This window comes from Schistocerca piceifrons, chromosome 1 (genome assembly GCF_021461385.2).
Source record: "Schistocerca piceifrons isolate TAMUIC-IGC-003096 chromosome 1, iqSchPice1.1, whole genome shotgun sequence".
Classification (NCBI taxonomy): Eukaryota; Metazoa; Arthropoda; class Insecta; order Orthoptera; family Acrididae; genus Schistocerca; species Schistocerca piceifrons.
In genome coordinates this window covers 1,061,126,986-1,061,148,044 of record NC_060138.1, presented here as the reverse complement: position 1 = coordinate 1,061,148,044, position 21,059 = coordinate 1,061,126,986, and the positions used below count along the sequence as shown (strand labels likewise).

General features: G+C 39.0%; 1 protein-coding gene across 1 annotated transcript in view; it reads right to left on the bottom strand.

Annotated features, from left to right (window-relative positions):
- Nucleotides 1-15,270: 15,270 nt before the first annotated feature.
- Nucleotides 15,271-21,059, bottom strand: part of LOC124797296 (carbonic anhydrase 13-like) — a 244,959-nt gene continuing 239,170 nt past the window's right edge. Inside the window, exon 7 of the mRNA XM_047260776.1 lies at nucleotides 15,271-15,946. Within this exon, the coding sequence (XP_047116732.1) occupies nucleotides 15,806-15,946 (141 nt within the window). The 3' untranslated portion in view covers nucleotides 15,271-15,805. The remainder of the gene's footprint in view (nucleotides 15,947-21,059) is intronic.

The window sequence follows — 21,059 nt, the reverse complement described above, 5'->3', positions numbered from 1 at the left end:
TCAAACATTTAATTATTATCACTGTAATGAAGGTTACTTCGATACCTAAACGATATGCACAGGGCAATTGAAGATTCCTATGACAGTCTTCTAGGAGTTGTAAACGAGACTAAGTTTTGATAAGCAACTCATGTCCAGAAATGCACTGTTTGGATGTAATATCAGTTTGAGGATTGGATCACTTTCAAATCTCTCACTTCGCGTACGCACACAGCTGAGACAGTGACCTCTGACATGTGTACTGTAGAATAACACGACGCGGGCAATGCTTCGAGTATTAAAATAAAAGGGGTGTTCAGAAAGAAGCGAGCCGGAGACATAATTATAGAAACCAGTACCTGTATGTTAGAAGTATTGACCCTGGCTGTTGAGACACTTGTCCCACTTTGACACAAGGCAGTGAATGGCTGTAACATGATATTCCCGGGGCTGCGATGTTAACCAGGTCCGCACGTACAGCTGGACGTCATCGTTCGAGGTGAAACGAAAAGGCTACGCTGATGTTCTTCTTTGACCAAGATGGCCCCCTTCTGATTCACTTCCTGCAGCACGAGACAACAGTGAATGCCCAGCATTACTCGCAAAACTTGACCACCCTTTACCAAGCAATAAAATCAAAACGACCAGGCAATCTCACCTGTCCTTCTCCGCGACAACGCAGTCTCATACGGCCAACACAGTCGCGGCACTCCTGCAAAAATTCAAATGGGTGGTTCTCGGCCATCTCCATACAGTCCGGACCTCTCACACTGTGATTAAGCCATTTTTGGTCCCCTTAAAAATGCTCAGAGGGGCTAACGATTCACCTTGGACGACGACGTCCAGCAGTACGTGCGGAAGTGATTAACATTGCAGCCCCGAAGATTTTATGAGAGAGCCATTCACCACCTTGTGTCACAGTGGAACAAGTGTCTCAACAGCCAGCGTCAATATTTCTAACATACTGGTATTGGTTTCTGTAATTATGCCTCCAGCTCATTTATTTTTGAACGCCCCTTATACTTGTACTCAGGTTCTCTTCATGCAGACGAAGGACGTCTTCTACAAAATCGAGTGCAGCGCGTCCGTGGAGTACCACAGACAATCCTCCTAGTTTCAAACGTATCAATTTCTGACAAGCATTGTTGCGATCAGATGAAAGTGTTAAGGACCTCAAACAAGAGAGACGGATCACAGCAATCCGTTAAATGCGATGTCGCTTGTAATTGGTCGCTACCCTTGACACCCCACACACGAGCGGTTTGCCAAGCAATTTCAATCGGTATTATGAATGTCACTGTATTGAGAAGTTCTGCCACGGAACATGAACTGCTGTATTTAGCAGCAGTTGCAGCTGATTTCCTTATCCCAGGGAATACTCGCAAAACAGAAATTTAAAATAAATAGGAATTATAATTTATGAATCTTGTTTTGAAACGCTTTTCTTTGGAACTGTAGGTTACTTTACAGAAAATATTACATTTTCCATTGATACAATATGGGTCGTGTACGTCTTCCTAGTGTGCCAATAAAATTCTTTTATATTTATCAGTCCTCAGTTCCTTCTTATTCATTAGTCTTATAATTTAACTTCAAGTACTTACACAATTTATTCGATGTATCTGTAGCGATGGTGTCAATAGCGTCACTACTGATTACCGTAATTCTTGTTATAAACTGAATGAAGGAGAATATGAAATGACAAGAGATTAGAGTGTAACTGTATGACAGATGTGCTCTGAACATTTAAACTGAAATGTCCTCTGTATATTATAGTAGGTATGTATACCATCTCGTTTAGAAGCTAAAAATTTTAATAATGCGTATAATTATTTCTGTGGTGTCACCGCCAGACACCACACTTGCTAGGTGGTAGCCTTTAAATCGGCCGCGGACCATTAGTATACGCCGGACCCGCGTCAGTAATTGCAGACCGAGCGCCACCACACGGCAGGTCTAGAGAGACGTCCTGGCACTCGCCCCAGTTGTACAGCCAACGTTCATAGCAATGGTTCACTGACAAATACGCTCTCATTTGCCGAGACGATAGTTAGCATAGTCTTCAGCTACATTTGCTACGACCTAGCAAGGCGCCGTATTCAATTGAAATTTATGTGAAGCATGTATCATCAAGAGTGATGTTCTACAATTGTGGATTAAAGTTAAGTATAATATCAACTACGTACTTTATTTGCAATTCTCAAGATATTGTCCTGTTCCAGACCTCACGCCAGTCAGCGTGTAATTAAACGCGTGCATTTCGGCCTCCTCTAGAAAAACTGTGTTGGCTCTTCTGCCAACACTACAATTTCGAAAATATGTCAAATTCATAAGAGGGAGCCCATTGTTTCCCTGCTATGAACTTCCCATCAATTCTGCTTCTATAGCACAGGCTGCAAAATGCTAATCACTGCAAAAAAGGAGAGAGTATCTTGCAATACTTCTTAATAAAACTGGCAACTGCAGCTTCCATATCACTCCTCAGAGTAGTTCGTGATCCCTTGGTAACTTTAAATTCTACAATAAATTTCTTTCCCAAGTAGGCAACTTATTATTAATAGTAATTATTAATAATATAAAAATTATTAATAATAATTAGAGAAACGAGTCGCACATCGCCAGGCAACCAACCAGTCACATCGCAAGCATGAATTGCATGCGATCGCTCGAATTGCCTGGGATTTCGACACGACCAGCGATCAGCGACCGATCACTGCCATTGGCACGCACAAGTGCTATCGATCGCCCTTGAGACGGATCGCTGCGACACCGGTGTGTGGGGCCTTTTATGTGATGTAATTACAACAGGGACTGACGATAAGTGTTGCCAACACAGGCTATTTTCGGATGGTTCTGGCAATTTCATAACCGGAAAATATTCTTCTCAGCCGACAGCCGATAATCGGTCAGATTTCTCAAGCTACTGTAATTTAATGAATTAAACACAATTTAATAATTTAATCAGTGTAATTTAATTAACGTATTTCACGTTGTTATTGAAGTATTAACCCTCAAACAAGAAATTCGACAGAGTTTGTAACGGAATTTTGAATGGACTTTCAGATAGTAATACGTTGTTTAACAATCAGTATTGTGATTGTTATTGCTTGCTGTTCGATGCCTGATGCAGTAAGATTGCAGCGGGATTGCAGTGGGTTCCTTGAGTAAACAATCGCACTTGCTAAAATATAGCTTGCAGTTGCTATCACAGCCACTCTTATTATCAACATTACACCGACATCAGTCTCTAAGTGCGTTTATTTCAATCTTTTCACTTTGAAATATAAGTCAGTTTTCTTAGATGTGTGTACGTTTCGTTAAAAAATGCCAGAGAAACCTCCATATAAGCAACAATCTACAGAATAGTTGTAAAAAGATGTAGAGGTAAAAGCTGGATTCAGAAGGTGCCGACAGATAGAACGAAGGTGCAATGTCGTTTTTGTCAGTGCCTTTCCAGCTGCAAGTGTTCAGAACTGAGAGATCATTCTAAATCCGAAAAGTATGTGAAAGTGGCTAAACTATTTTCTCATGTTAGACAGTCCAAATTTCATCAGTCACAACAGCCAGAGCCGATGCCTGAATGACTTTTGAGTATGCATTGTGGTATACAGTTTGTTGATCATCTCAGCGAACTGACCAAATGGTGTTTCCAAATAGGTGATCTGAAAATACATCGCACAGAATGCAATGAAGTAAAAAAAAGTACTATATGAACACTTTAAAGTTTAACTGAAAAATTATGTTGGTGAAATTTCGTGTATCATACTTATCGAAGGGAGCAAAAACTACTATTACGAAACAGCTAGGTGTTGTACTTTTTACTTCCCAGAAAACCAAGGCCTTGTAGTTTCAACATTTGTGAAACTGTTCAGAGATTTATTCACATGATGCAAAAAATTGCTGTGTGGAAGCTGTAAGAATTGAATTTGCAGAAGACGCCTGGTATAGGCACAGATAATGCATCTGATATTCTCGGAAAAGACAGTGGAATTTATACTCTCCTTAAGCAAGAAATTCCACACCTAATCCTCGCACCATGTTCTTGTCACTCCATCCAGTTGGCCTTTTTTCATTCTTGTAAAGAATAATTACCAACCCATTTGGAATTCATTTGTTTTTTCAGAAACACACAACTGATTTCACCGTTGATCGATAACGGTTGGCGGGGTGGGGGTTGATTTTGTGGACGAGGCCAAACAGCGAGGTCATCGGTCTCGTCGGATTAGGGAAGGATGGGGAAGGAAATCGGCCGTACCCTTTCAAAGGAACCATCCTGGCATTTGCCTGAAGTGATTTAGGGAAATCACGGAAAACCTAAATCAGGATGGCTGGACACGGGACTGAATCATCGTTCTCCCGAATGCGAGTCCAACTCGTTAAGGCAAAAGGCTTAAAATGATCTGTAAAATACGCATTATAATGAGTGAGTTGAAGATACTACAAATCATCGCAAACGATGGATCACAGCTGAGTCAGTCTGCAAACGCACGCATTGTCAGCGAGCTCCAATACCGTCTCCTGAAGAATGTTGAAGATGCAAGGTAGCATTTACAGCACCAGAAAACTGTTTACAAAGAATGAAGGACAATATCACACCATTAGCTTTGGAAATAGGTATCAGACCAGCCATTCTGTCTGCTGCAGAGCTTCGGTTGCAGGAAATCAACGATGGGGAGTGGCCCAGATAGCACAGTAAACCTGTTTCAAACTTGTTTCCAGATGTAAAGTTCAAGTATATAAGCTTGATCAAAGCTGGAATATTCAGGCCTGTTAGTTGGATTCAAGCTTGAAACAAACATCAAAGTTGGCAGAGTTCAAGCTATATTTCAAGCTTGAATTATCAAGTTTGGCTCCAGCTGTATCTACACACGTGGAATACAGCCTGGTATTTACAGCTTGTTTTAAGCTATATAATTATTAATCTGAATTTATTGAACCTAATTAATTAAATAAATATCAGAATGGAAATGGTGTGAAAAAATTATCAAGACATTTATGTTTAAAATTTTTTATTTTCAAAGTGTTTAAAATTGTTTTATTTCAAAATTTAATTATTCTGATGCCCCTCTGGCCCCAGCACACAGACCAGAGCAGGATCAAATTTCGCTGACTTCTGCTGGTATAATGATCCTGTAACAGGTAAAAGAAAATGTTTGCCACACCTAAACTTAACAAATGTAAAAAGTTGAAACTGATCAACCTAAATACGAAAAGTAATGTTACGCTTATTATGAATATGCTTAACTTTTGCCAAGCATGAGTCACAAGAAATTTTGTGTCCATCACCACAGAAAGAATTAACAGCTTCAACAAAATCTCTCAAGACTGATGGCGTAATAAGACTGCAACTCTGATTTTACTGTTGCCCCAACTTGAAGACTTCTTTGACTTGAATTTTTTGAGCATGTTTACTTTGTGCAAGAGAGTCATACTAACGGGAAGAAATTTCATATTACCGCAATTGAAGAGCAGTCAAAGCTACGTAAATATAAAAGACTGACACCTATGTAGCGACTGGTTCTTGATGTACTTTTTCCCGTTCACCATGTCATTACTATTTGTATTCACAAAGAAACTTTTCGCATTTCACGATTATTCATTCATGGTGTGACACACGCGAGTACTTACAAGTAAACAAATGTAATAGGGCGATATATATATATATATATATAAAGGCGAGATTTTAAAAATAACATTAAGTTTTAATTTATTGGTGCCACATACTAGAGAGCTAGTTTAAAATGATCGCTATTTGCTGAACAACTTGTAATATGTATTCTTAGCTGGTAATCCATTTCACTTTCATCCAGGCTCAATTTTTCTACGTAAAAGAATATGATATTTCTTTGTTACGTAATAGTATTTAACATTTGTAATATTAACGTACCACTAGAGAAAAATGCACCAACATACCTGTAATACACTATACATCCTATTCAGACCGGGTGTAGCAGTAAGGCACGAGACGCCACACACTTACCGAACTATTTTCCAGTATAAAACAAACTTCACAACAGTCAACAATCATTAACGCGTGTCACAAAGGTAAAATGGCCGTAAACCGAGCAGAGTCAGTGCAAGGCTTATAAACGCTTGGACATCTATGGAAGCTATGCTGCACGCGCATCTGCTGTACAGCCTTCCAGGGAAATTACAGTTTATTTCAAGCTTGGGAAAATTATTTTAATTCGAGCTAAATTTTTACAGCTTGATGTAAACTGTGTAACAGGTTGATTTTTCAATCTTGAATTTTCAACTGAACCTAAACTCAATATCCACCTTGAAATAAGCTTGAGTGCTAGCTGGGGGGAGATACTGACAGGCGCAGTTGGATTTTGGTCTGAACTATCAAAATATCAGAATGCAAGCTACCTGGAAGCCTTGGCCATCTGCAGAATTAGAGAGATGTTTTAGTGAAATGAATATTGCCAAAAGTTCGTATAGAAACAGGATGGGTATTGGCATACTCAATTTATTCTATTCTGACGATTCGTGCTGTCACAACTTTCAATTTGAATATGCAGCTCTGAAAAAATAGGTAAGATTCGAAACAATTGAATAATCGTAGAAATTTATAAATGTTTATAATTTTCTACACTACCACGCTTTACAAAATAAATATTGTCTGTTTCTTAGTAGGCTACTATCCAAGATAGCGTAGATGCAATAGTAAATCGTCCCGCGAAAAACAGTAATTTATTTCATCTAAAGTGCAAGAAAAATTTGCATAAAGGCATCAGACTAGGTTCGATAACTATTGTTTGGAGCCACTCATCGTGTTTAAAGCATTTAGGACCAATAAACCCATGTTGTCATTGCGGCTTTGCGCAGTGCATCAGACGAGGATATGTGGGGAAGAAAACGTTACGGCTGCATTACATCAAGAGTTTGAAATGGCTAGAAACCACGCTCGCCGCATAGAATTGCAAATGACACATCTCAGTGACAATTTTTTCTTTGGGGAAAGAATGAAGTGATGATTACAACCACCCTAAGAATACAAATCGTGTGACACGTGATAAATCAAGTTTTAATTAGAATTAATAAACATATTTCAGCCTCAATGTTAAAAGAAGACTGGAAGCAAAAGGCGGAGAAAAATAGTATAAATACAAACACATCACCTGACACTGAAAAGCTTTATTCGTGCAACTTAACTGTAAGTGAGAGAGACTGCAATCAGTTGAGTGAAAAACAACATACGGACTAAATCAAGTTCACCTGCGAGTGAAAATCAATATGCATTCAACAAGACTATGGTAGAGGGTAAAAACATGACTATAAATACTGATAAAAACTAAATATTCCTTCATTCTGATGAGCATGGTCGAGGCATGGCACAACGTTTACGTAATGAATATGAACTGCAAGCCAGTGGATAAGTGGAATTGAGAGAACCAATGTGGGAAATAGCAAAAATGAAGAACAGTGACAAATTATCATAGGAGGTGGGAATGATGTCTATAGAAATGACCTGAGAAGAGCAACACATACCTCAGAATCATTGTTAAAACACAGGGGAAAGAAACATGTGCTGGTTGTAGGAATTCCATAAAAGTGTGTTTTAATTCCTACATCGTGCTTAAATATAGAAAGCAAATCAATTGTTCACTGAAATATGTAAAACATACAATGTGTTTTATATAATTGTGAGTTATTTAGAGAGGGATGTTACAGAAGCTTGGTAAGCACATGAATGGCAAAGGCAAGAGAATTATCTGCCAAAAGATTTGTGAAATAATAGCAGCATCAGAATGTGAAGAGGAAATTGACACTGAAGCACTGACAACAAAACACCTTTGCAGACACAACAGTGTCCACTCCAACTTCTGTGTCAAACCAAACCTCAACGACACCAACAGCAGTAGCAATTGAAAATTCACCACAAGCTTAAAGTTTACCAGCAACAAGGACACTCCCCTATCAGCATCACCTACAAGAGTAAAACTCATACCTACAACAGCAGTACGGAGCATACCCCACCAACTGGCAATGCTAGAAAAAGGACCCAAGTACTCTGGTATCGGAATACTAAGAAGTCTACCTAAAAACCTGCAGGATAGTGTACTTGACAATGAATTTCCAAAGAAATTTAAAGACTATCTCACTGAAAAAGAGTTTTACAGTGTTGCAGAATACTTATGTCATTAAATTTGTATATATTGTTACTCATTATCAATGATGTAAAAATGTAAGTTAAAGGGGTAGAAAAATAAGTGGTAATGAATGTTACTACTTTGACATGTAATATATTACACGTACATTTACTGTACACAATGTAATCTTACAGGATCGAATAAAATTCAATTCAGTACTATTACCACCCGTGCAACAGGAGAAAGTTTGGCAATTCCAGTGAGAAGAAATTATTAAATCCGAAAGTGTTGGATGCCATTGTTTTTGATGCTTTGTGGTGCTGTTCGATGAGGTTTGTAAATATGGAATGTGTGTAGTAGACTTTTTGTTGTGCATGTCTGCAACTCAGTGTCTTTGCTGTATGGTGAGTAGAATGTATCCTTTTCATACAAGCATTTAACTGCTATTCTACAGTTAGTAAGAAGCTACTCTGCAATTCAGTGGTAAGAGTGAGATTTCATAGAGAACTTCATGACAAATTTGAAATCTCATGTTCCATTTCAGAATTAAATAATATTTTGTAATAAACATAATGAAATTCCTGCAGGTATCACAGACTTACGTTGGACACAGTGTTTGAACACTGCACTGCACATAAATTTCAAATAAAAATCAGGAAAACCGAAAATTTGCCAATAGCAAAATATAGCCCTTCAAAAAGGCATTAAGATTGGCTTTGAACATAACAGAATTCTGGATGATAGATAAGTCCTTCAACAGAGGCAGAAAAAAAAAACCATACGAAATCAGATCTCACTCACGCATATAACTATTTTCATATCAAGGCTCTAAGGTCTGGCTGTGACTGCATGCGAGGTAAGCAGTAATCTTTGCTGGACTGAATGGTGTGCCTGTTTAAATTTGTTGGGTGAGGTGGGGGGGGGGGGGGATAACTGGATAGAGGGAAGATGCTAGTGTTGTCCTGAGAGCATGCAGGAATATGATGCAGATTAAAGGTGCAGGTTCAATAGGAAAAAGGCTGTGGTGATTGGGGGGAGGGGGGGGGGGAGGGAGAGGAGGAAGAGAAGTTGGAGGGGGAAAGGGAAGAGGAGAGAGAAGGGGAAAGGACTATACAGGTGCATTGATCAGATTGTGTGTGTGTGTGTGTGTGTGTGTGTGTGTGTGTGTGTGTGTGTGTGTGTGTGTGTGTGTGTAAAAAATGGGAGACGAGGACCAGCAGAGGTTGACATGGCCAACATGTTACAGAAACGTAGCATTTGTTGCAGAGAGACTACCCACATGCACATTTTGGAAAAGGTGGTGTCAATATGCTATGAGTAGATGGCAAGGGCTGTGAAACAGTCAAAGTGAAGCATTGTATGTTGTGTGCATGCACAGCAACTGGGTGATCCAGCCATCTCTGGACTGCAGTTTGGTGGTGGCCATCATGCAGATAGACAGCTTGTTAGTTGATCCACCCATTTAGAATGTGACACAGTGGTTGCAGCTAAGTTTGTGGACCACATGGTTGCTTTCACAGGTAACCCTGTCTCCGATGAAAGAGGTGCCTCTGATGGGACTGGAGTAGTTGGTAGCTTGAGGATGCGTGAGACAGGTCTTGCATCTAGAACTATTGTTGTGGTATTCATCTAAATATTGGTTTGATGCAGCTCTCCATGCTACTCTATACTGAGAGACACTCTTCACCTACAAATAACTACTGTAACTTATATCTTTCTGAATCTCCTTACTGTATTCATCTCTTGACTTCCCTGTACATTTTTAGCATCCACTCCCTTCCCCTCAATTCCCTACAATACCGAATTAGTGACCCCTTGATGTCTCGGAATGTGTCCTATGAACCAATCCCTTCGCTTGGTCATGTTGCGCCACAAATTTCTTCTCTCTCCAATTTCGTTCAGTACTTCCTCATTAGTTACATGATCAACTCATCTAAACTTCAGCATTCTTGTGTAGTAGCATATTTTGAAAGCTTCAATTCTCTTTTTATGTAAACTGTTTATTGTTTATGTTCCACTTACATACATGGCTACACTCCAGACGAATACTTTCAGAAAATAATTCCTTACACTTAAATCTACATTCGATGCTAACAAATTTCTCTTCCTCAGAAAAGCTTTTCTTACCATTGCCAGTCAACATTTTACATCCTCTCTACTTCAGCCATCATCAGTTATTTTACTGCCCAAATAGCAAAATTCATCTACTACTTTGTGTCTTGTTTCCTAATCTGATTCCCTTAGCATCACCTGATTTAATTAGACTACATTCCATTACCATTGTTTTGTCTTTGTTGATGCCCATCTTATATCCTCCTTTCAAGATGCTGTCCATTCTGTTCAATGCTCTTCCAAGTCCTTTGCTGCCTCTGATAGAATTACAATGTCATTGCAAACCTCCAAGTTTTTATTTCTTCTCCCTAAACTTTAATTCATATTGTGGCGGAATACCACTGTGGAAAGAGTGGAGATATTTCTCATTTCATGGCACAATGAGAGGTAGTTGAAAAGGGGAATGGGTGGGGGACAATATTTCTCATTTGAGGGCATGTGAAAGGGAGTTGAAACTCATTGGCTGGGCTGTATGGAAAGCACTTTATGGTGCAGAACAGGTGACAGCTGTTGAGGTGGAGGTATTTTTGTTGGTTGGTAGTTTTGATTTGGTTTTCTTTTGTTTGTATTAGACAACTTAGTATAAAGACACACAACTGTTGGTATATTTAGTTTTTTTGAACTGTGGTCTACAAGGCTCATTACTTCTGACTTCATACGTGCATCTGATTGCATTCTTTTGCCAAATGAGGACAAGTTTTGCTCTTGGGGAATTCCCTCATAACAAAATGATGTATGTCAAGTGGACATTGAAAAAGGTATATTTTACATTGAGCAATAGCCTAGCATTTACTCAAGGCCTTAGTTTGCTTAACAAATATGCATCACATTTTAACTCTTAACAGTACAAATCTTAGATGATAATTTTATTTGAGTTGAGGTGCAGTCACTGCCATTATCTTCAGTACATAAACTGAAGAGAACACTCACATTTTTTAATGATTCATACACAGTGTGTTGATCTGAGGTGATCCCTGTTTTTTTGTTCCAGTGCTCAATTTTTTGCAGCTGCAATAAAATTGATACCATCTATGTAGTATGTGGATTCACACAACATAATACTGGTCACCCCCCCCCCCCCCCCCCCCCCCCCCCCCCCCCCCCCCCCCCCCCCCCCCCCCCCCCCCCATGAACCATGGACCTTGCCGTTGGTGTGGAGGCTTGCGTGCCTCAGCGATACAGATAGCCGTACCGTAGGTGCAACCACAACGGAGGGGCATCTGTTTGAGAGACCAGACAAACGTGTGGTTCCTGAAGAGGGGCAGCAGCCTTTTCAGTAGTTGCAAGGGCAACAGTCTGGATGATTGACTGATCTGGCCTTGTAACAATAACCAAAACGGCCTTGCTGTGCTGGTACTGCGAACGGCTGAAAGCAAGGGGAAACTACAGCCGTAATTTTTCCCGAGGGCATGCAGCTTTACTGTATGATTACATGATGATGGCGTCCTCTTGGGTAAAATATTCCGGAGGTAAAATAGTCCCCCATTCGGATCTCCGGGCGGGGACTACTCAAGAGGATGTCGTTATCAGGAGAAAGAAAACTGGCGTTCTACGGATCGGAGCGTGGAATGTCAGATCCCTTAATCGGGCAGGTAGGTTAGAAAATTTAAAAAGGGAAATGGATAGGTTGAAGTTATAGTGGGAATTAGTGAAGTTCGGTGGCAGGAGGAACAAGACTTCTGGTCAGGTGACTACAGGGTTATAAACACAAAATCAAATAGGGGTAATGCAGGAGTAGGTTTAATAATGAATAGGAAAATAGGAATGCGGGGTAAGCTACTACAAACAGCATAGTGAACGCATTATTGTGGCCAAGATAGATACGAAGCCCACACCTACTACAGTAGTACAAGTTTATATGCCAACTAGCTCTGCAGATGACGAAGAAATTGAAGAAATGTATGATGAAATAAAAGAAATTATTCAGATTGTGAAGGGAGACGAAATTTAATAGTCATGGGTGACTGGAATTCGAGTGTAGGAAAAGGGAGAGAAGGAAACATAGTAGGTGAATATGGACTGGGGGACAGAAATGAAAGAGGAAGCCGCCTGGTAGAATTTTGCACAGAGCACAACATAATCATAACTAACACTTGGTTTAAGAATCATGAAAGAAGGTTGTATACATGGAAGAACCCTGGAGATACTAAAAGGTATCAGATAGATTATATAATGGTAAGACAGAGATTTAGGAACCAGGTTTTAAATTGTAAGACATTTCCAGGGGCAGATGTGGACTCTGACCACAATCTATTGGTTATGACCTGTAGATTAAAACTGAAGAAACTGCAAAAAGGTGGGAATTTAAGGAGATGGGACCTAGATAAACTAAAAGAACCAGAGGTTGTACAGAGATTCAGGGAGAGCATAAGGGAGCAATTGACAGGAATGGGGGAAAGAAATACAGTAGAAGAAGAATGGGTAGCTTTGAGGGATGAAGTAGTGAAGGCAGCAGAGGATCAAGTAGGTAAAAAGACGAGGGCTAGTAGAAATCCTTGGGCAACAGAAGAAATATTGAATTTAATTGATGAAAGGAGAAAATATAAAAATGCAGTAAGTGAAACAGGCAAAAAGGAATACAAATGTCTCAAAAATGAGATCGACAGGAAGTGCAAAATGGCTAAGCAGGGATGGCTAGAGGACAAATGTAAGGATGTAGAGGCCTATCTCACTAGGGGTAAGATAGATACCGCCTACAGGAAAATTAAAGACACCTTTGGAGATAAGAGAACGACTTGTATGAATATCAAGAGCTCAGATGGAAACCCAGTTCTAAGCAAAGAAGGGAAAGCATAAAGGTGGAAGGAGTATATAGAGGGTCTATACAAGGGCGATGTACTTGAGGACAATATTATGGAAATGGAAGAGGATGTAGATGAAGATGAAATGGGAGATATGATACTGCGTGAAGAGTTTGACAGTGCACTGAAAGACCTGAGTTGAAACAAGGCCCCCGGAGTAGACAATATTCCATTGGAACTACTGACGGCCGTGGGAGAGCCAGTCCTGACAAAACTCTACCATCTGGTGAGCAAGATGTATGAAACAGGCGAAATACCCTCAGACTTCAAGAAGAATATAATAATTACAATCCCAAAGAAAGCAGGTGTTTACAGATGTGAAAATTACCGAACTATCAGCTTAATAAGTCACAGCTGCAAAATACTAACACGAATTCTTTACAGACGAATGGAAAAACTAGTAGAAGCCAACCTCGGGAAGATCAGTTTGGATTCCGTAGAAACACTGGAACACGTGAGGCAATACTGACCTTACGACTTATCTTAGAAGAAAGATTAAGGAAAGGCTAACCTACGTTTCTAGCATTTGTAGACTTAGAGATAGCTTTTGACAATGTTGACTGGAATACTCTCTTTCAAATTCTAAAGGTGGCAGGAGTAAAATACAGGGAGCGAAAGGCTATTTACAATTTGTACAGAAACCAGATGGCAGTTATAAGATTCGAGGGACATGAAAGGGAAGCAGTGGTTGGGAAGGGAGTAAGACAGGGTTGTAGCCTCTCCACGATGTTGTTCAATCTGTATATTGAGCAAGCAGTAAAGGAAACAAAAGAAAAATTCGGAGTAGGTATTAAAATTCATGGAGAAGAAATAAAAACTTTGAGGTTTGCCGATGACATGGTAATTCTGTCAGAGACAGCAAAGGACTTGGAAGAGCAGTTGAATGGAATGGACAGTGTCTTGAAAGGAGGATATAAGATGAACATCAACAAAAGCAAAACAAGGATAATGGAATGTAGTCGAATTAAGTCGGGTGATGCTGAGGGAATTAGATTAGGAAATGAGGCACTTAAAGTAGTAAAGGAGTTTTGCTATTTGGGGAGCAAAATAACTGATGATGGTCGAAGTAGAGAGGATATAAAATGTAGGCTGGCAATGGCAAGGAAAGCGTTTCTGAAGAAGAGAAATTTGTTAACATCCAGTATTGATTTTAGTGTCAGGAAGTCATTTCTGAAAGTATTCGTATGGAGTGTAGCCATGTATGAAAGTGAAACATGGACGATAAATAGTTTGGACAAGAAGAGAATAGAAGCTTTCGAAATGTGGTGCTACAGAAGAATGCTGAAGATTAGATGGGTAGATCACATAACTAATGAGGAAGTATTGAATAGGATTGGGGAGAAGAGAAGAGTGTGGCACAACTTGACCAGAAGAAGGGATCGGTTGGTAGGACATGTGCTGAGGCATCAAGGGATCACCAGTTTAGTATTGGAGGGCAGCGTGGAGGGTAAAAATCGTAGAGGGAGACCAAGAGATGAATACACTAAGCAGATTCAGAAGGATGTAGGTTGCAGTAGGTACTGGGAGATGAAAAAGCTTGCACAGGATAGAGTAGCATGGAGAGTTGCATCAAACCAGTCTCAGGACTGCAGACCACAACAACAACAACAATACTGGTCAAGCCATTTACAAATATTATGAAGAGTGAAGATCCAAGCAAAGAACACTTTGGCATGCCCTGGATGAAATCCAAGACATTTGACCTTGTATTGCTGAGCTTTACAATTTGTTTTTTGTCACTGAGGTAGGATCTGGTCAGAGATAGTTCTGAGCCTCTATAACCACAGCAGTAAACTTTTCTAGCAGGAGTCTATAGTTTTTGATCATAATTTTCACAATAATTGTACAAAATGCCTTCCAACATGCACTCTACATTAACTTATGGAGTATCTCTTTAGATGTGGATGAGGTGTTAATGTACTGATTCTTTTAAATTACTCTAGTGTAGAGAATAATGTGGAAGTTATGCAATAAAAAGTCACTTCCATTTAGTCTTGTGGCAAATAAATCCATAAAACATTCTATCACAGATGTACGGATTACGATTTTTGCTATTTAACATAATCTGTCTCTTCACTGAATCATCGCCACTTTATAAATTCTTTTACTAGCAGTGAATAACAATCTGAAGCTGGCGCAGGTAGGCTACTTTTCATGGAAAGATGTGGTGATGGTGGTGGTGCTAGTATTCATAGTAGTAGTACTGGCAGCAGCAGTAAGTGATTATTGTACAATTTGTGTCTGTAGATGAGTTATGATACCGGAAAGTTTCTGAGACAGGCTTAATTACATCTGAAGGAAACATAGATCCCATTTTTTATTGTACAATATGTATCAGAATAACAGTAAATAAATTTACATCTGGTAACAAAGTTTATCAATACATAAATCAGCAATCAACATATTATAACATCACTATACACAAACTTTTATAACCTAAACATATTTATACTATAAAACCTTTAAATAACAGGCCCATTTCTAGCATCATTCTGTCACTTTATGCTAAATATTTATAATCCTTATTTTACTATCTGGCTTTAAAATCTTCACATAAGCAATCCCCTATGTTAACAAAAACTCTGACAAGAATACATAACAATTTTTATTATGTATATATATTTCCAACAAAAAAAAAAAAAAAAATAGAAATCTTCCTGAGATGCTAACACTAAAGAACAGCCTTTACATTAAACTCTCTCAAAAGTTTTGTTGACATAAAGTAAAATATATTTCAGTAACAGCTATAATTTGGTGATGTCAGTAGAGAAGTTATTTATTTTTCCCATTTCCCACACCACTGCAGAAAAAGACGACTTAAAGTGAACCACATTCTCGAAGCTGCCTATTGCCAAGTGGCACAGGAGGCCTGTAATTTTTCACTACAAGGCCTTGAAGTTCATCACAAGGACATTGCTCTCCTGGTCCATAACAGCGCAGACTACGAAATGCTGAAAGCTGTAATAGAGGATAAATAATAAATATAAAGAAATTAACACTTAGTAAAGTAATGAATGATAAAATCTGCCATACGACTAAAATTACTTACATACATAAACATGCATGCTCTTACAAGCATGGAAGGAAAATTAGCAAATCCATTCTTTTGTAAATATACATTTTTTGTGTTTTATACATCCTTGAAGGTCTCATCACAATGGATCTATGGAATGAAGAATAGATCTATCTGTCCATAGCTCACATGTCCAAACAAAACTTCTGCATTTTTTTAACACAATAAATTTTTGAAGCCTGATGGTCAATAGTAGTCTCTACTCTTAGATGAAAGTGTTGCAAATCCCTATAGCAGCATATTATTGCCAGTAATTTAAATTTAGTGTAAGTGATTGCCACTTATAAGAGAGGTTGCAGCAAGGCACATGACATTCCTTCTGTGTATCACTGATAATAGTAGAATGTAGGATTTTAGAAGTTAAAAATAAATAATATAGTAATAATACAATGAAAAAAAGCAGTTACAACTGTATTAACTAAACAAATGCTTTTGTAGCCTTATTTCACAAATTTCGTTATTACTATATGACACGTATTGGGTTTATAAGGTCATTTATTATTGGCAACAATATTCTGAAGTCGGTGGATAAAGCTCACCAAGTTTTTCAAAGCATTCAATCAGGATCTATAACAATAGTCCCCTAGACAACTACTTCACAACAATGAGTACAATTTCTGCTGTTATTCACAAGAAGCATTGTAACTTGGAACATACGAACCAGCTTTACTGCCAGTGTTCTTACATTCTTAACTCATGCCATGGAATTCTGTTAACAGTATTTATTTTGTCTCCTAACTACTTGAACATTTCCCAACCTCTACAACAACCTGATCACTTCTTGCACCTTTCCAAACTTCAGTTTCTTGCCGTATTGTTGATGTCCTAATGACTACCTGTGCAAAACTTCTTATGTGCACACTTCTATCAGTCTATTCCAGCCTCATCATTGATTCAACTTACTTGATTATAGTGGTGGAGGGCCCCCTTATAAATGATGTATACAGGATGAGAAAAGTAAGATATGCCTCCCAAAATATATCTAGAATAAATCAAGGTGTGGTTTCTGCTAAGTTATAGCGGGCACTATGGTGAGTTTTCTAACACATGAAAGTAGTTTTTAAGGTATATGGCTGCCAGAATGACACTGCTTTTATTTTTTAAATGGAACCATACAATTTTTTCCTTAGCATTGGAAGGAGCCTTTGAGGAGAAGTTCAGTAACTTACTGTATAGAATCTGAGCTTCTTCTGGTGGTGTGACTGTTTTGCCACACCACTTATCTTTTTACTATTTGATCAAGATACACACATTATGTTTAAGTCTTCAATGAGTGCTCTTTCCACTGCCACAAAAAAGTATATAGTTCCATTAAAACATTAAAAAAGAACTCTTTCCTAGTTAGGGTGCAATAAATATTAAAAATTACTGATGCACATCAGTAATTCAGCACAATGTCTGTTATAGCATAGCAAAAAAGCACCCTAATAGAGTTGTTTGGGGTGTATTTGGGGTGGCCCATCTTAACTGCCACATGTTATGTGCAACTTTTCTTCAGCTTTCTATGCCTGCATGATGATTGTTGAGTATAATAAGTGGTTCTCTCAGTAATAAGTGTATGCTGCAGTGAAACTCGTACTGTGTGTCACATTGGGACCATAAACTTTCATATGAGCATACTTCAGTTGTAAAAAAACCATTAGGAGGATGCTAAGCCTTTCAACATGATGATATTTCTCTCAGGAAAGCTTTCCCAGCAAAGCATGCAGGAGAACATCCTAGTCCAATCAGTGAAGGAAAATCAGGGGAAAAATTCATATAGTCACAAATTATTGTACAGTCATAGGCAGATGTGCCATGAACAACGTGCTAAGAATCCTGAATGATGGAATGGGAGCAGGCATGTGGGCAGATGATTAAACGTCACTTTATGGGGGCAGATAATTAAAGGTCACTTTTTTGTTATTCTTCAATAATGCCAAAATCACAGCTTTTGGTGAAAATGTTTCTTGGTACAAAACTAAAATACATTAAATTTCCTACAAAAAAAGGGTACCGTTTTTTCTGGGACTAACAGTTTTCCACATTTCAGGGGAAATAAATTTTGCAGATTATTCAAAAATAGCAGTTTAGTCATATAAATTGTTAAATGAAATGGGTTAAGGACAAGTATTTAATGTGTGTAACACACAAAGATGCAACAGAACTTCATTAAGGAAAAAAATTGTGCTTTGGGGGTGTGACAGGCTGGATAGGGGGGAGGGGGGGGGGGGGGGAGGGACAAATGTGTGACGGAAGGTAGAGTAGATCACCAGATTGTGCTCATGCACTCGCTTCCTTCATAGATCTGCAAACTGAAGAGCGAGCAAGAGTGTCCCCATCTCCCTACACAACTAGTCACAAAAAACAATGACAGGGTGTTTCAAAAGTTATACCAAACCTCAACCTCCACCTCAACTTCACCCCCCCCCCCCCCCCCATGAACCATGGACCTTGCCGCACCATAGGTGCAACCACAACGGAGGGATATCTGTTGAGAGGCCAGACAAACGTGTGGTTCCTGAAGAGGGGCAGCAGCCTTTTCAGTAGTTGCAGGGGCAACAGTCTGGATGATTGACTGATCTGGCCTTGTAACATTAACCAAAACGACCTTGCTGTGCTAGTACTGCGAACGGCTGAAAGCAAGGGGAAACTACAGCCGCAATTTTTCCCGAGGGCATGCAGCTTTACTGTATGACTAAATGATAATGGCGTCCTCTTGGGTAAAATATTCCGGAGGTAAAATAGTCCTCCATTCGGATCTCCTACTCAAGAGGACGTCGTTATCAGGAGAAAGAAAACTGGCATTCTACGGATCGGAGCGTGGAATGTCAGATCCCTTAATCGGGCAGGTAGGTTAGAAAATTTGAAAAGGGAAATGGATAGGTTAAAGTTAGATATAGTGGGAATTAGTGACGTTCGGTGGCAGGAGGAACAAGACTTTTGGTCAGGTGATTACAGGGTTATAAATACAAAATCAAATAGGGGTAATGCAGGAGTAGGTTTAATAATGAATAAAAAAATAGGAGTGCGGGTAAGCTACTACGAACAGCATAGTGAACGAATTATTGTGGCCAAGATAGACACAAAGCCCATGCCTACTACAGTAGTACAAGTTTATATGCCAACTAGCTCTGCAGATGATGAAGAAATTGATGAAATGTATGGCGAGATAAAAGAAATTATTCAGGTAGTGAAGGGAGACGAAAATTTAATAGTCATGGGTGACTGGAATTCGTCAGTAGGAAAAGGGAGAGAAGGAAACATAGTAGGTGAATATGGATTGGGGGGAAGAAATGAAAGAGGAAGCCGCCTTGTAGAATTTTGCACAGAGCATAACTTAATCATAGCTAACACTTGGTTGAAGAATAATGAAAGAAGGTTGTATACATGGAAGAACCCTGGAGGTACTAAAAGGTATCAGATATATTATATAATGGTAAGACAAGATTTAGGAACCAGGTTTTAAATTGTAAGACATTTCCAGGGCCTCTGACCACAATCTATTGGTTATGAAATTATAATTACAGATAAAAACAGGTACAGTGTTCTGTCGAATAGTAGTGATGCCTGCAATAAGGATATTCAAAACGCTAGTGAAGTGATGCAAGACAGTGAAACAACGTCCGAGTGGATAAAAGTGTCGCTAAAAGGTAATCCCTTGTCCACTAAAAGAATAACAAACTCTGTAAAATCTGTCACATTATGCGATAAAAACAAATACGACATTTTGCAACAAAGTGAAAATACAAATAAACAAAAACTGACGTGTGTGACAAAGAAGAAAGAATCAAATTCGACGTCTTTGGAGACAGTCACGCCAAAGGAATTTCTCAAGAACTGCAAGTAAATAGTAAATCAACGACAGTCACAGGCATGGTTAAACCAGGTGCTGGTTTCAAAGAAGTGATGAAAAACATCGTAAAATATAACTATGACAAGCAGGACAGTGTTGTAATCTGCACAGGAGCTAAAGACATTTACGAAAACTATGCTATGAAAATGTATAAACAGCTCTTGAGTCTTTTGCGAGTACTGTCAAATACAAACATTTTACTGGTGAACTTTACCCACATGCATGATTTACCTGAATGGTCATGTGTGAATAAGGAAATTCACAGAATTAATGTGAAACTTAAAAGTAGTTGTAGGCTATTCAGCAATGTGAAATTAATTGACTCAAGCACATTTGACAGAGAATGTTTTATGAAACATGGGCTGCACCTTAACAGAAATGGAAAGGCCAGGATAGGAAACTTAATAAGGGAAGCAATTAAATGCAATTACAAAGTGACAGCCGCTGAACTGGGATGGTATAAATCTCCAATAGCAAAACACCAGCAAAAACAGGAGCAGCACGCAAATGGACCATCGAAAAAACAGTAGCAACAGAGGAACCTACTACTGAACCAACATTAGCAGCAGCAGAACTAACAACAGAAGCAATAGTTACAGCATCAAAAACCAACCAACCAGAATCATTAGCAGTCACAGCAACATCAGAAGCAGTAGTTCCAACATCAATAACCAAGCAACCAGAATCACTGGCATTCACTGCAACAGCACATAGCAGCAGCAGTGGTAATAGGAGCAGTCATCACACCAGAAGAAGGCAGCCACCCTTGAGAAGCCAGGATTTTTGCTGGGGCAAAGCAGTGAACAACAGCACATAACAGGGAAAGAGATAAATGCTTGCAAGCGGAGGAATCTACAACAAGGATTTTTGGTACCCGGCCTCAGTTACAAGACTAACATAAGGCAGATACCTTTAGATACACCAACTTCCAAGTCTAACTGGCAACAGACTCACCTCCACTGTCATCAACAGAAGAATAATCATGCCACCAGCCCATCTAAAGGATTTTTTAGCATCAGGTCTAAAGGGAAAGGCGCCACCAAGATATGTGAAAACAAATGCCTAACAGTGTTTCACCAAAACATTCAAGCCATAAAGAACAAAGCACAACAGCTAGAAGTAGAACTGGAAAATTTTGATAGCCAAATTTTGTGTATCACTGA